The sequence below is a fragment of the Carassius gibelio genome, chromosome A2, assembly GCF_023724105.1.
Source record: "Carassius gibelio isolate Cgi1373 ecotype wild population from Czech Republic chromosome A2, carGib1.2-hapl.c, whole genome shotgun sequence".
NCBI lineage: Eukaryota > Metazoa > Chordata > Actinopteri > Cypriniformes > Cyprinidae > Carassius > Carassius gibelio.
The window spans coordinates 17,678,801-17,693,826 of record NC_068372.1 but is presented as its reverse complement, the minus strand read 5'-3'; the positions used below and the strand labels follow the sequence as shown (position 1 = coordinate 17,693,826).

The window sequence follows — 15,026 nt, the reverse complement described above, 5'->3', positions numbered from 1 at the left end:
GAATGAAATGAGCAAAATAGAAAAGCTCAAGATTTGTAAACTGAAGAAGGAAAAGTATGTGTTATGTTTGGGGGACAATGCTGTATTTATAGAAGGGAGCATTTAATGAAGAACTGATCAAATTGAAAAGGCTAAGAATGGTGATAAAGAAAATGTTGGAAAAGTTAATAAAATGTAAGACTGGTTTGATTTACAATTAGGAACATGTGGAGCATAGTTTATAATTAAATAGGGAAAGTTTTTAGGAATGGCATTAATGACAGGAGATTTACTCTTTTACTGTATACTTCCTATATTGAGGTCACTAGTCAAAGCCACAGTTAAGCAAATTAAATTCAAAGATATCAAAATAATGGGAAATTGATACATAAGGTATCTAAGCTGAAGATCAACTCTTATAATCTTGTGATATTCAATGTGTGATGTGATTTGTATTTGTATGTGTATGTATTTTTACGCCTTTTATACAAAACTGTGATAACCAGGCAAATGCTGAACCAATTGCACATTCATGTTTTTAACAATGTCTACTATTAAAGAGGGGTTAGGGAGACTGGATCTTTTACTCACTCCTTGTCAAAGTAGGAGAGAGATGTTTGGTCCAGTAGTCCCTCAGAGTGGAATTTCATAATCTAGTCACTGGGGATAATACAATGTGACTTATTTAGTCACTAGGTAGTGTAACTAATATGACTGGATTATGGAGTAGCACTCTGGATAAGAATAATCAAATGTGAGACTTATTAAGTCTCAAAGGGGAGAATATGTGGAAGATTTTTATTAGTAAGATTTTAATCAATCAAGAATAATCAATGTGAATCTAGCCATTTTTGTTGCTAGTTGTTTTTTCCATTATAATCCTATAGGAAATGGATAGAAAGGAATATGGTTACGTGCAGGAATGTACAGGGCTAATGAATAACATATGGTTAGACATACATTAAGGACCTCCCCTCCCTAGGGACTTAGGTAAAGTGTAATCTAAAGGAAAAGTTTTACCATGTGGAACCGCCCTGTTTACGGTATATAATGAGATGCAACCTAGTATTTCGACAGAACTTCTTGCAACAAGCTCTCGACTTTGTTTTGCTTAAAATAAAGTCTTTTCTTCTGAGAGAAAAATCCCTGACTGAGTTTGATCCTTGGGAGAACCGGCAAAATACACCACAAAAACAGTTTACAGCATCTATCAGATTGCCAGAATTTGTAGGGGAAGAAACCAAAATGGAGCATGTTTCATGACTCAGAAAAGATCACAGCTATCTCACACTGCCATAGCGCAGGCCGGGCTGCAACAGGCGTTCGTGGAAAAACTGCCATCTTAACACGTCAAGCTGTGTAAGAGTCCAACAGAGAGACTAGACTCAGTTTAAACACACTCATTGCAGGGATCTAACTAGCCCATGCAAGACAATTTATAGCCTAAGCTTCACGTCCGACCGTGTTGTAGCGCACCCGCTCTTAGATGCGCAGTCTTATATCTGGATGCATGTTTGCATTCACTAACTGAATCATCAATCTCCTCTCTTGGAGGCTAATTTAGCAAAGGCCTTTTAAATGCTCTGACAAGCCTTGTGTCATTCATCAAACTCAAGGCTCCATTGGCTCTCTCGGCTAGTCTTGATTACACACCATGTCTGTGTGCAAACAACCCTGTTCCACAAACAAAAGCAGCCACTTTAGTAGTAGGGTCTCCACATCAAAATATGCACCACCATCTGGCAGTCCAAATGAATGGAAGCAGTCATGAGGAAATGGCCACAACGTTTGCTGCAATTAATGTGCTTTATTACAAAAATCTGTACAAAATGTCTTCCCAGCTTTAGGATTGAGCATGTGTTACTGTCATTTCATATCGATACACTTCAAAATCATGATCATAACCTGTCGGACAACAGCTAAACATTGAATATACTGTAGTAGTAGTAGTAAGGTCTGTGTTGTCCGTATGTTATACACCATTTCACACGTCGCCAGATATTGTTTAGGGTAATGTCTTTACATTCTTTTTTCTCTTACAGTTTGCAACTCAGACTCAAACTGACAACAGGCCTGCTTTAAAACAAACAGCGCTCACAAGATATTCAGCAAGAACCACTGCAGAAAAAAAAAAAAAGAAAAACCTGTACATGGGACAGCGTAAAGCACTACAAAAACATTTTGGCGCTTTGAGTTTCTCCGCTGAGACTGAGGTTTTCGAAGAAAGGAATAGGTTTAATACAAAAGACTCCCCTTCAAACGCTCGCTGTCATAAGGGATCTCTCAAAAAAAAATACAAAATAAAGTCTCAAAATAACTCGGGTTGACAGCCTCAACTGAAAGGCAAGTAATATACTTTTTTAGTGATTAAACCTGTCCTGCTTGATACATCAAAATCTATTCACTATGAGTTTGACTTGTATTTTGGTCGGTGGAACTGCGGGGTACTTCAGAAGGGGTGATGGCGATGCACCTCGACCCAAATTTTGCCACGGAACTAAGGCCTGATAACAAACGTTAAGCAATGCATAAAGGAATTTTTTTTCTTTTTTTTTCTTTTTACAAAGCAACAGCTGCAGTCCCTCGCAAGGCAATGCATTTGGAAAAGATATCAGTGTACTCGTTTGCTGAATTTATATTGACTTTTTTTTTTCCAAGAGCCTATGAGTCATAGAAACATCTGATAGAACAGAAACATTGATCTTTCGAGCATCACTGCAGCATGGCTAGCTGGATGACACTGTTCTCATTTATAACCATGGGGAGAGCACTTCAGATTTCTCTTTGAAACGATTGGTATTCCTGGACCAGCCCACATGGCCCTGCCGTCCACTGCCTATTATTCTCTTGGGCCTGAAGATCGCTCTTTGGGCGCTTGCAACCACACCCCAAGTCCAGACTTGGCAACTAACTGCAATTTAAATAGAAGTGCTTCAGACTTGAATCTCCACCGTCTATTCGTTATCAAAACTGCTGCTCTCTGCAGATATAACTTCCCCCTGTGCATTGAATGTTACCATTTCTTTGCTCCCCCCTTCTGTCAAGCATCAATGAGTCAGTGGTATTCTCTTGATCATTGTTCATTTCCATTATGCCCTTGATTGAGCAGACCTTGGCAGGAAGTTTAGTCCCGGCTAGGAGGAGAATATATTGCTGCTGTCGCCATGGCCGTACAGGTCGGCTAGCTTCCTGAAGCGAGGTCCCCAGTCACTAAGATAGTCATAGTTCTGCTCCGAGTCTGTGCTCAGGGAGTCTAGGGAACTAAGGGATTCAGCCACTGAGCCACTGCCCTCAAAAGCGTATGTCTGCAGGGAGTCATAGGGAGGAGCAGAAGGATCCACATCGGCGTCCTTCAGGCGGTCCCATATAAACTCCCGGAAGATCCCGTTGTCTGGGGTGATTTTGTAAGGGGGAGGGCGGGAGCAATAAAGGGTGGGCACCTCCGGGGTGACGTCTCGGCGGGCTTTGCCGTCTCTCACCGCATTGAGATTTCGCAAAGCCACCATGTCGAAGGCCTCTGTGTCTTCTTCACCTCCGCCTTCGTCATCGTAGCGCACAATGTTCTCCCGCACATCCCGGTCTTCGTCCAAGATCAGAGGTTCCTTCTTCCTCCTCCTCATTGTCACAATCAGCAGCACCAGCACTGCAAATCAAAGCCAAAAGAATCACACGTTAGTAGTATAAGCAAACCAGAGCGACCGCCAGCGACATCATATGTTAGCATTACAGAGGCAATACACATTGTATACACTATTGTTCAAACATTTTTTGTTTGAGACTTTTGTTGTTGTTGTTGTTGTTAAAGAAAATCAATACTTTGAATAAAAAGGGATGCATTAAACTGATCAATAGTGATATTAAACACATTTAGAATGTTAGGAAAGGTTTGTATACATACAAATCATAAATGTATTTTATTTTATAATATTATAATAATATTTCATAATATTACTGTTTTTTTAATAAAAATAAATAAAAAATGCAGCCTTTTCTGAGCAGAAAGTGGCAACGACAAATCTGTCAAGAAACATTTTTTTAACCATATGATGACATAATAATACATATTATTTACTGTATACTCTTTTTATAATAGTATTTATAGTAAAATAGTGTGTGTGTGTGTAAATCATGATATTATATGGTTTATAATGTTGTAACTGTGTAATATAATAATATGCATGTTGTTTACTGGCTATAGCATATTTACTAATAGTATACATAATTTGTTTTTATTATTACTATTATAGTTAATTTATATATACATCGTTACTGTCTGAATTTGTTTATTACTTCTACAAGAAAATACAATTTAAGTTTTGCTTCAAAATGCCATTTCAAAAAAGAAAAAGAAGAAAAATTCAAGGCCACTTCTCTAAAAGTGCATTTATTGGTAGTTAGTTTCCACCAGACTATTGGGGAGCAAATAGCTACACAGTGCTGTTTACACCTCAAGCAAATAGTCATTACGGTTTAACAATTTGCTAACAATGCGAACAACAAACCCCTTTTATATGGGAGTAGAATGTTTAATAAATTGCTTCATTACAGATTCATGTCCTTGTCACCGTAAACAACAATTCCATGAAATATCAGGGACCAGGAAAGATTTAGAGGCACCAAAGCTTTAAAACACACACACACACACCCACACACACACCCTTTCAAGCAGTCCATTTACCCTCCATTCAAGATAAGCGAAGACATAAAAGGTGTAGAATCAGATAGCATTCGACCATGACTGTATCTCAACGATATTTATGACACTGGACCAAAATATCACTTTCTCATTGTTTTCCACTCTATAGACCAATTCTGCCTCAAGGCCTGACACTTTAAGCTACAAAATGAAAGATAAGCTGAATTATCTCTACAGTTCAATTAGAGCAGATCTGGTACATTAGTTTTATCAATAAGTTCATCAGACTGGGTAGTAGTGATTTTAATAACACTGCTGACAAGAGGTGTTTCATCATGGGAGGTGCTCCTGGGAGCAGGAGGTGTTAAAGGATCTTATCTTATCCTGCATATTTGTTTACAACGGTTATTAAGCGTACAGACCCTTATCCGCGCACAAAAACACACGTGTGGCTGAGATTTAAGCGCATGCTAGCACTTTTTTCTTCTCTCTCTGTGCTCTGTCATGTGTGAACATAAGCAAACAGACAGAGAGGAACACATAGATGCACGAAGAGCGAGATTTAGAGCAGGATGTGTGCTGTAAATATGGGGCTTTAACAACCACTTGCTTCCTACCCACTCAGACACAAGCTGCTTATTCTGAAAAAGGCCAGCATTAAATCCTTTTAATGAATGTGGCATATGCCTACTGTACGTGTAAATCAGTCGGAAAATATCACCCTTCCCTGAAAGCACAGACCCCCGTATACAGGCACATCAAAACTATCAACAAGAGGCAAGGCTACACCATCACACAAAAGGCGTGTGTCTCTGCGATTCAAACCGGGGATCAAATGCACGGAGAAAGATGGCATGAAAGAGATGGAGAAATTCTGTCAACACAAAAAGAGTGCATAGCGAGAAATAACTAACATAAGACACATGCACAAAAAAAGGGAAATAAATCCATTTTTTGTGGTGTGTGGAATGCAAAAACCAATCATCCATGTTGCCGCTCTCAGACCATGAATGCGAGGGATCTTACAGTGCAGCCACAACACAGTCCTCCCACGGGAGTCTATCTCTCTCTCTCTCAGTGTAGATAGCGCATATGTGTATTTGGCTGCCAATACCAAGCTTGAGGGGGAGGGAAGGGAGCAAAAAAAGTAGGGAGAGAGAAAGAGGAGGTGTAAGTGGGAGCAGGCTGAAGTGAGAGAGAGAAAGATAGAGTGGAGGGAAAAGGGAGGCAAACGTCTAATGATCCATCCTTCAGGCCTGCCACAGCGAGTGTGAAATACGATGCCAAAGTCTCATACTTCATCCTCAGGCCTAGTGTCATTTTGCAGGGGCAGACAAGCTGCGCGAGTGGGCTGGCGAGGCAACGGCTGCCCGTGTACAGTCATAATCACAGTACACATACACACCGGGAATGATATAAACAAAAGCAAAGCCAATACCGGCCTTAAATTCAAGAGCAACATTCTTACACTAGGGTTAATGGTGAAAACAAAGAAACTACTATACAACTGAAGATAGCGGAATAGAAAAAAAAAAAGACAAATCTGTCGTTGTTTACTCAACCTCTTGTCTTTCTAAAAACCCCCCGGTTTTCTTTTTCTGTGGAACACACAAGGATATTTAAAGCAGAATGTCCAAGCTGGTTTTTGCCATACAATCAATGTACGTGAAGGGTGACCATGGCTTCAAGGCAAGGTTTTCTATAAATTAAAAATAAATAAATAAATACATACATTTCAGTATTCTCCTCACTTCAAGCTTTTGTATAGAACGTGTATAGAATTTTTTTTTTTCACTTTTTGAAGCTTGACAGCCTTTAGCCTTACTAAAGTAAAATTGCATGTATTTTAAAAGTTCTTCACAGAACCATAAATGCCAATAAAGAACATCCATATTTAATAGTGCATGCTGTACTAAATACAGAAACTTCTCTGTATGGTATAACAATAGTAAAGGAGACAACCTTGAAAACATATTGGACAAAGAGTTTGTACTGAAGTTTGTACTGAGTTCAGTTATTATGTACATATGGATTAAATTATGTATGAAATTGCTGGTATTTTTCTGGATCTGGGAATCTTTTCTTAGAAATCCTGAATGTGATCATACCTTTCTGTAAAGCAGCTCAGGTTGCTTTGAGTGTGATTTCTAGGGTGTAACAGAAAATAAAACATGAAATGACTTTTATTACTGGGTAATATACTTGGTACTTCAATTTTGCACTATATTTGATATATTTTTTATATATTATTCTGAATGCTTTAAATAACACATTCAAAAACTTTAATATACAAAAAGAGCAGCATTATACTAAAATATATTGCGGGTGTCATAGGGGTTTGGAACAACACGACAGTGAGTAACTAATGGCAAATGGCATTTTTGGGTGAACTATCCATTAATAATGTACACATGCATATCATATTTATACAGTTGTGTTTTGAATATTTTCTAGGGCAAAAACAAAGCACTTTTGCAACATGAAAAACCGTTCATTTTTCTTTAGCAACTCGGTTTAAAACAAATACTTCATATTTTGCTGAAATCAGATTTTGTGCGAAGCCTTGTTTTATTCAAAAAACTCTATTTACTCCTAAAAGGTGCATATTAGTACATTTGAGTAGTAATATGTACCCTCGGGGCACTACTCAGAACTTTTTAGGGTAAATAAGAAACGGAGAAGTCTCTTTAAGTGCACTGCTCCAGTGATGAGCTGTAGTATCCCTAAGGGAAAGATTTTTTTTTTCCTGATGCAAGGTTTGAGTTTTTTAAGCCACTGTCATGTGATTACAAGGAGTTATATGGATCTAATGCAGACTTAAGTCTTTTAACTGTTACAAACTGCATCCACTTTAAGGCTTGATTTACCCTCTCTACAGTTTTGACACAAGATGGATGTTCAACGGGAGCAGCAGATCAATTTAACATTATCCCCAATTTGCAGTAATTGGATTGAGAAAACAATCCGTCATCCAGAATCAATTAAACAACAAGTGGGATATTTTGCGGGGGCCTCGTTCTCATCGACCTCTTAAAAATGAGGCAGCGACTACTAGATTATGCTCTGCCCTTCATTGTCTCTTTCCCTCCCTTCCTCTCTTTCTCTTGCTCCCTTCACATATCTCAACAACTGCCAATAGCCCAGGGCAGTGAAGACCAATCAAGATATACTGGCGATATGCGGATCTATCTGGCTGTTGACATTTATCCCGCTGCCCAACACAAGGTGTTGTGCTTTATGACACCTGTCGGTCCCTGTGTTTTCACAGTGGCAACATTACCTGCAAAATAAAATATGATTTATTTTGGGTGATGTAAGAGCACACTACATCGCCTTAAGGGCCCTCATAAGTATTACTGACTACCATCCACTGCACTGTCAGAGGCTATAGGAGAAACGGGCCTGGAAGACAAAATGCCCTGCGATTGGTCGAGCAGGGATTGAAAAGGTGATGTCACTGTTGCGAGGGTGACCCGTGGACATCAATGCATCAGAGTGCCTCAGGCTTACCTAAACTCTCTGTGTTCCTCCACCTAAGACTGAAATAATGAGCACAGGGTTTTCCTCAGAACAACTAGTCACGCAGCGGCTGTCATCACGTTATACGCGCTCCTGAAATCCTTTAGATTATTTTATACAAACACTGATAAATAGCAATGTGTTTAGCGCAGCAGTTCGGTCGAATCCCTTCTTTTGAACTCCACTTACTTTATATCAAGTATTTTATGTTTGGGCTTGACAGCGCAACTGAGATGTTGTAATAGCACTAGGCAAGCAAGCAATAGAGAGTTCATATGAAAATCTGTCACCATCAACTCGCCCCATGTTGTTCTAAACTTTTTTTTTTTTTAAGTTTTAGAAGAATTATTTATACCAGAAAAGAAAGTGCTCTATTCCTTTTAATGGAAGTGAATGGTGACCAACTGTCAAGGTTGATTTTCAGTGGATAATGACTATTTTCACACACAACAGCTTCAGAAGCCTTTGAATATATATTGAATAAGTCGTGGACCATTTTTATGATGATTTGTGTGCTTTCGGGAGCTTGATGTCCTCTAGTCACCATCCACTTTCAGTGGACAGATTTTTCTTTTTCTTTTCTTTTTTTTAAGTGAACAAAAATGTTTTTTCTTAGTGTGAAGAACATTACAATTCTAAAGAAATTCTAAAGATTCTAAAAGATTCTAAAAGTTTTCTCCACCCATAAAAAGTATTTCGTTCAATGGAAAGGTTCCATGCATGCCAACTATAAGAACCTTAATTTTTAAAAGTGTGCTGTTTATGGAAATGAGCAGCATTAACATACTCTTAAACATCTTTTGTGTTCAACGAAAGAAAGAAAAAAATAGAAATACAAGTTGAAATAAAATGAAGCTGAGTAAATAATGTCAGCATTTTCATTTCTGGGTGATTAGACAAAAAGAGAAGAAAAAAAAAGAAAAAAAAGGAAACAGCTGACATGTCCTTGTATATCATTCATTCCCTGGCATGGTTTTAGTTCGCTGCTTTGATAGCTAAAGCAATGGCAGGCAAAAAGCTTGTTGATTCATTACTCCTAAATAAGATAAAAGCTGAAAAAGACGATTCTTTTTCCCTCTGCAGCTCTCCTCCTCTGAAGCCATCCTCCTTTTTTCCTCCTCCTTTCAACCATGAGTGAGCAGTCTCGAGCCCCTGGGGCCGGACTCTCTTTGCCAAAAATAACTGAGTTGCTCAGATCAGGCAGCGCAGTGGTCTAATCCAACTTGTGTAGTTTGGGAGGAGACGGGTGTAGGGGTGGCGGCAATGAAGAAGCCTACATTCACACGAGACGGCAAACCACAGACTATTTGACATCATTTACAGCTGCTAGTTGAGCTCAGATTCAGATGAAAAATGCTTAAAGACAACGATCAATCAACATGAGGATGGAGTATGCCACTGTGGGTCATAAGCTGTGCTGTTTAGAGTAGATGACATTTCTCACAGGTTCCTGTTGAACCTGAGGAAGGGCAACAACGCAAGAATCAACGCAAAAACACTGTTGTTGAGTAAAAACATCTAAAACGTCCTTCAAAAAGATAAAATGTACTAATAACAAAGCAAATCTGTGTAAGATATTAAATGGCAGCATACATTTATTTTTAACCCCTTTATCAAGTTGTTTGTCTTGCTTAATAAAAACATGAACAAGTTACTTGCCAATGGGGTATACATAAAAAAAAAAAAAAAACTGAAATCAAGTCTTAATGTCTCATGCCGTTTTGCTCCCCCCCCCCCCCATTTTTTTTTTACTGGAGTTTTTTTTTTTTTTTTTTTTTTTTGAAGTGATGTTATATATGGTGCTCCAAGTCATGTGTGAGAACAGCAGAGTTCTAAAGGAATGTGAAATTGAAATATATTGCACTTGGATTCACTGTAGTGTATTATTTCAGATCAACCATCTAGTTGTAAAGTCTCTATAGAGAAATAAATGAACTAGTATGAGGGGCCGCATAGTCCATAATTATTGAAAAGCCTCTTACAAACACTAGTGAAACGAAAAACATTGATAAACCTTAGTAAAAATTCATTCATATGCATTTCTGAAAGGCCTCTTACAAACACTAATGAAATGAAAAACACTGATTTACCTTAGTGAAATTCATTCATACGCATAACTGATCAACCTCTTCCATTGACTAGTGAAAACATTGATCAACCTTAGTGAATTTCATTCATGTACATAACTGAAATAAGTAAAGGTTTCAGTAGATGATGAGAGCTAATTTCACTTGAAACGGAAGCTGTGTCAACACTCCATTTAATTTAACCCTTCAATGGCGCTTAGCCGTTAAGTTGTCTGAAGTTATTAGTAATATAAACAACATTTTACAGTTGTCAAGTACAATTCCAAAAGTGGGAGAAAACAGCGGGATGCTACAGAGCATGGTCCGTTGTGACCTGTCATCGGCGCGGCTCTGAGACTGACTCGACAGTCGACTGCACGGGGAGGACGTGTTTGCTAGCGCCACCGAACTGACAACACGGACATCAGCATCTCTTCATAATACTTCACAGAAATTGGTGATTTTCCCTGCATTTAACATAACGCAAATCAGTATTCATTTATTATTACATTGGCTTATTATCTTTCTTCTACATAAACAGCAGAGTTGTATTTTGAAGAACTGCTTGCAGCAGATACTTTAATAATAGGCTACTGTAGTCCTCTTGAGGAGCATGTCCAACATTGTTTAGCACATCCAACAAGTGTTTAATTTTGTAGGCTACTTGTTTTCAATTTCTATTCAGCAGTTACCATTTTAAATTTGAATCCCATTGTTAAATAAAGGTTATATAAGGGATTTTTTCCCCCTCTAGCAATTAAAGACCAGGCAACGGTCAGTGTTTGCTTATTTAACTTTCACTCTGCAATTTCATTAATACAGTGTACTGTACTGTATATGGCGGTATTTTTAATTTTGCATTGTGTTGTGTTTTAGGGTTAATGGAAAACGTATTAAAATTAACCATGGTACACTAACCTTAGCCATATTTGTAGTAACACTGTGGTTAAACAAATTACAATTTGCCAAAATCCATGGATAGGCCTACTACTCTTTAGTAATTAGGTTATTTTCCACATTTCCGCAGTGAAAAATTAATGGATAATATCCTGGCAGAAAATGATCAGTACCTTTTACTCTTTTTTTCCCCATTATATTCTATAGTATAGTCTTTAAATGTATAATGTACCTAATGCCTTGATGAATTAATCCATAAAACATTTTTAATTCTAAGAGGACTAAGTATTGTAAATCATTAAAGGGGACATCGGATGCTACATGCACTTTTACAAGTTGTTTGAACTGAAATGTGTTTTGGCACATGTGTGTGTACACAACCAGCCTATAATGATAAAAATCCACCCAGGGTTTTTTTTTTCTTATCTACTTTAATCTTTACCCCTTTCTCAAATTGAGCTGATCTCTTTTGTGACATCACACAGAGAGGACCCTCCTACAATAGTTTGATTGACAGTAGCGTTTCAGCACAGACTGGACTGGCGTCTTACCTTAGACCCGTCCTGAATGAGCTGTCATCAGTCCTCTATTGTTTCAACACTGGAGCAGGTGTAGACAAGAATGACTCCTAAGCGACTGAGGTGTTAAAATATCACTATCTTTGAGTTTGTGAGATAAACGGCAAATTAAATGGAAGTATTGACACAGCTTCCATTTCAAGTGAAATTAGCTCTCATCATCTACTGAAATATTTACGTATTTCACTTATGCTTATGAATGAATTTCACTAAGGTTGATCAATGTTTTCACTATAGTATGCAAGAGGTATTTCAGTTATGCATATGAATGAGGTTTATCAATGTTTTTTATTTTTTTATTTTTTTTATTAGTGTTTGTAAGAGGCTTTTCAATAATTTTGGCCTATACGGCACCTCATAAACTAGTTTATTCTTGTAATGCCACCAAGGAAGTAGACAGAGCTTCCTTTGTTACTTATTTGTCATCTGTGCACTCTGGAAAAAGTGGAATCAAGAGTGGAATCAAACAATGGAAATTACTGCGGCTCAGTTCAAGTTTTGTGTGCACACACAAATTACCGTCTTGTCACAATAACAGCACCCTTTTTTAAAGACTATTTGTCAGCAAATAGACTTGTGGTTGTGTCCACGGACAGATCTCCACACCGCCAGCACAGGCAGAGAGACAACCTATCGATGGTATAATCAAGAAATCAATCAAACCATCAGGACTGCATTCACTCCCTCTGTGCAGTCTTCAGGTCAACAAATCAACACAAAGACACGTCAGTCAACCAATCAGTCCAAGTGAATGGTACATACAGGGTAGAGGTCAGTCATCAAACAATCAGCTAATAAGGCTCCAAATAATAAGTAATCATACAGACCAGCAGCCTCCCTGGAGAGGGTAAACAAGTCAATTGCGGCCAAGCAGACCTCTCGGCGCACACCACGTCCCAACTGTTGGAGCTGTTGTGCCAGCACTTCTAAAGTAATGGCAGCCCGTCTGTGTGCTAAATGTCAGTACGGGGGAGGTGGAAATGCAATAAAGCTCTTAACAAATGTTTTTGTTAAACAATAACAATAAATGGACACATATCCTTTGATTGGAAGCTGCATCCAGAAAGCACTAGCTTTGTCCTAAAGACAACATGAAATCAAAATCAACCCTATATGCTTTATTAATAAATGTCCCTGGTCCAAATGTGCATGATTTTTCACATTATTTAAAAAATAAATCCATAAATAAATAAATAAAAATACACTACTGTTCAAAGGTTTAGGGTCATTTTTTAATGAAAGAAATCAGCATTTATTTGAAACTGATTACTTCTGATCAATATAATGCTTGTAGAAATCTTATATATACAGTATGTATATATTCTTTCTTAATGGACTGAACCCAAACATTTCAAGTAGGGTATTTAAATATATATATATATATATATATATATATATATATATATATATATATATATATATATATATATATATATATATATATATATATATATATGTATTTATACATACATAATAAATATATATATTTTTATATAATAAATACATTTGTCAAAATGTAACTTTTTCAGACTCTGAAACGATTTTCTTCTATATCAGTTAAATCAAACCCTGATGAATACATCAACTCTCACCCTACATCCTTTCATGCTGAATATTCACATTATAAAAGCTAAATGCTGTTTCATAAAAAAATAAATAAAAAAATAAAAAAGCTATTTGTTTAATGATTTGATCATCCTGACCAGCCGGACAAAGCAACACTTGTTCAACCAATGGCATGAGTTTGAGGCAGGACTAACCTTTTTTTTTTTCACATGTATGGCAGACAGAGGAAATGTTTCGCAAGTAAACAAAGGAATGCAGCACTTTGTTAATTCAGACAGTATGATTAAAAGATGTCTGTCATCATTTACTTCATCCAAACCTGTATTAAGGTTTTTCTTCTGTGGAACACATGAGCACACTGAAAACACGAGTAAACAAACCATTGATACTAGAGTCACTGATTTCCATAGTTTTTTTTCTTTCTATAATATGGAAGTCAACGGCTACTATCAACTGTTTGGCTACCTATACATTCTTCAAAATATCTTATTTTGTGCTCAGCAGAAGAAAGAAATCCATACAGGTTTGGAATGACATGAGGGTGAATAAATGATGACAGTTTAACATAAACTATCCTTTTAACCATTGCTCTATGTGTTCAGGAGGGTTAAATGTATCTCCTACCAAGTAAAGTGATGATGCAGGCCAGGATGGCAACGAGAGCTCCAGTGCTAAGTCCAGCTGACAACATGAAGGCCTCTGTGCCACATGACTGGGGCGTCCCATCAGGGTCGCAGTCACACACTCGAATAGACAGCGTGTTAGTGCTGCTGAGAGCAGGGGTCCCGCTGTCCACTATCAACACCGGCAGTCGATACATAGCCTGCTCCCTCCTCTGAAAACCACCCCTCTTAGTTAGAATAGAAGCGGTATTATCTGCAGAGAGAAAGAGATATATCATGTGAAAAGTGAAAAAAAATTAATGACTTAGATGAGTAAAATGAAGTTTTTTTGGTCTTATTAGGAATAAGAAGAGTTTAGAGGATACACCATAGACTATCTTAATGAAATCACATACCTTTATTGTCTCGGAGGGTGAAGTTCATGTTCCCAGCTGTCTCTGCAGTCAGGGAGAAGACGAAGCGATGCCCGCTGGGTGGTTCATCTCTATCCACGGCACTTATGGTTTCAATGACCTAAGACAGTGTCGAAGAGGAAGTAAAGAACAAGAAGATGAATACTGTTATTGCCTCACTCCAGACTAAATAATCAACAAATCTCTCGCTCAAAACACTGCAGTGTTGCTATAATAAATACATGTTTGAGATTATAGGTAAACCTGAATATTTCATAAATGGAATTAGTTATTTGATAAATTAGTTACTTGATATGTTTATTAATTGGTAAACAATAATTGAAATGACCAGAAAATCACCTAAGGGCAGATTATTTAAGACATTGCATTATTGTGGCAGGCTAAAGCACTGAATAAGTCAATTAATTATGATTATTAAATTAAATTAATATATGATTGAACATACACTGTACTAACATATTCACAAATTCTTCAAGCAATTGAGTGTTACTGCTTTTGTTCCTATAATCAAAGTGAATCAATCAAATGAACTAATAGATTTCATTTAATTAAATTATTTAGATACTACAGAATAGGTCTAGATTATTTGCAAATATGTTTACCATCCACAACAACCAATTTTTTTATAAGCATTTGTTAAAACACAGAAAAAAAGTCAACCATCAGCCGAATTCAAGGTGGTGAATCTGGGAGAAAAAAAAGTAATAAAAAACCTATTCTCAAGTTTAAATCATTCTGAAACCAACATC

At 37.4% G+C, this 15,026-nt stretch overlaps 1 protein-coding gene across 1 annotated transcript in view; it reads right to left on the bottom strand.

The window, feature by feature from the left end:
• Positions 1 to 1,766: 1,766 nt before the first annotated feature.
• LOC128029240 (cadherin-7-like) overlaps positions 1,767 to 15,026 on the bottom strand; it is a 52,155-nt gene continuing 38,895 nt past the window's right edge. The window contains exons 10-12 of the mRNA XM_052616888.1: positions 14,260 to 14,377; positions 13,866 to 14,117; positions 1,767 to 3,622 (exon numbers count right to left, since the gene is read on the bottom strand). Coding sequence (XP_052472848.1) covers positions 3,114 to 3,622; positions 13,866 to 14,117; positions 14,260 to 14,377 — 879 coding nt within the window. The 3' untranslated portion in view covers positions 1,767 to 3,113. The remainder of the gene's footprint in view (positions 3,623 to 13,865; positions 14,118 to 14,259; positions 14,378 to 15,026) is intronic.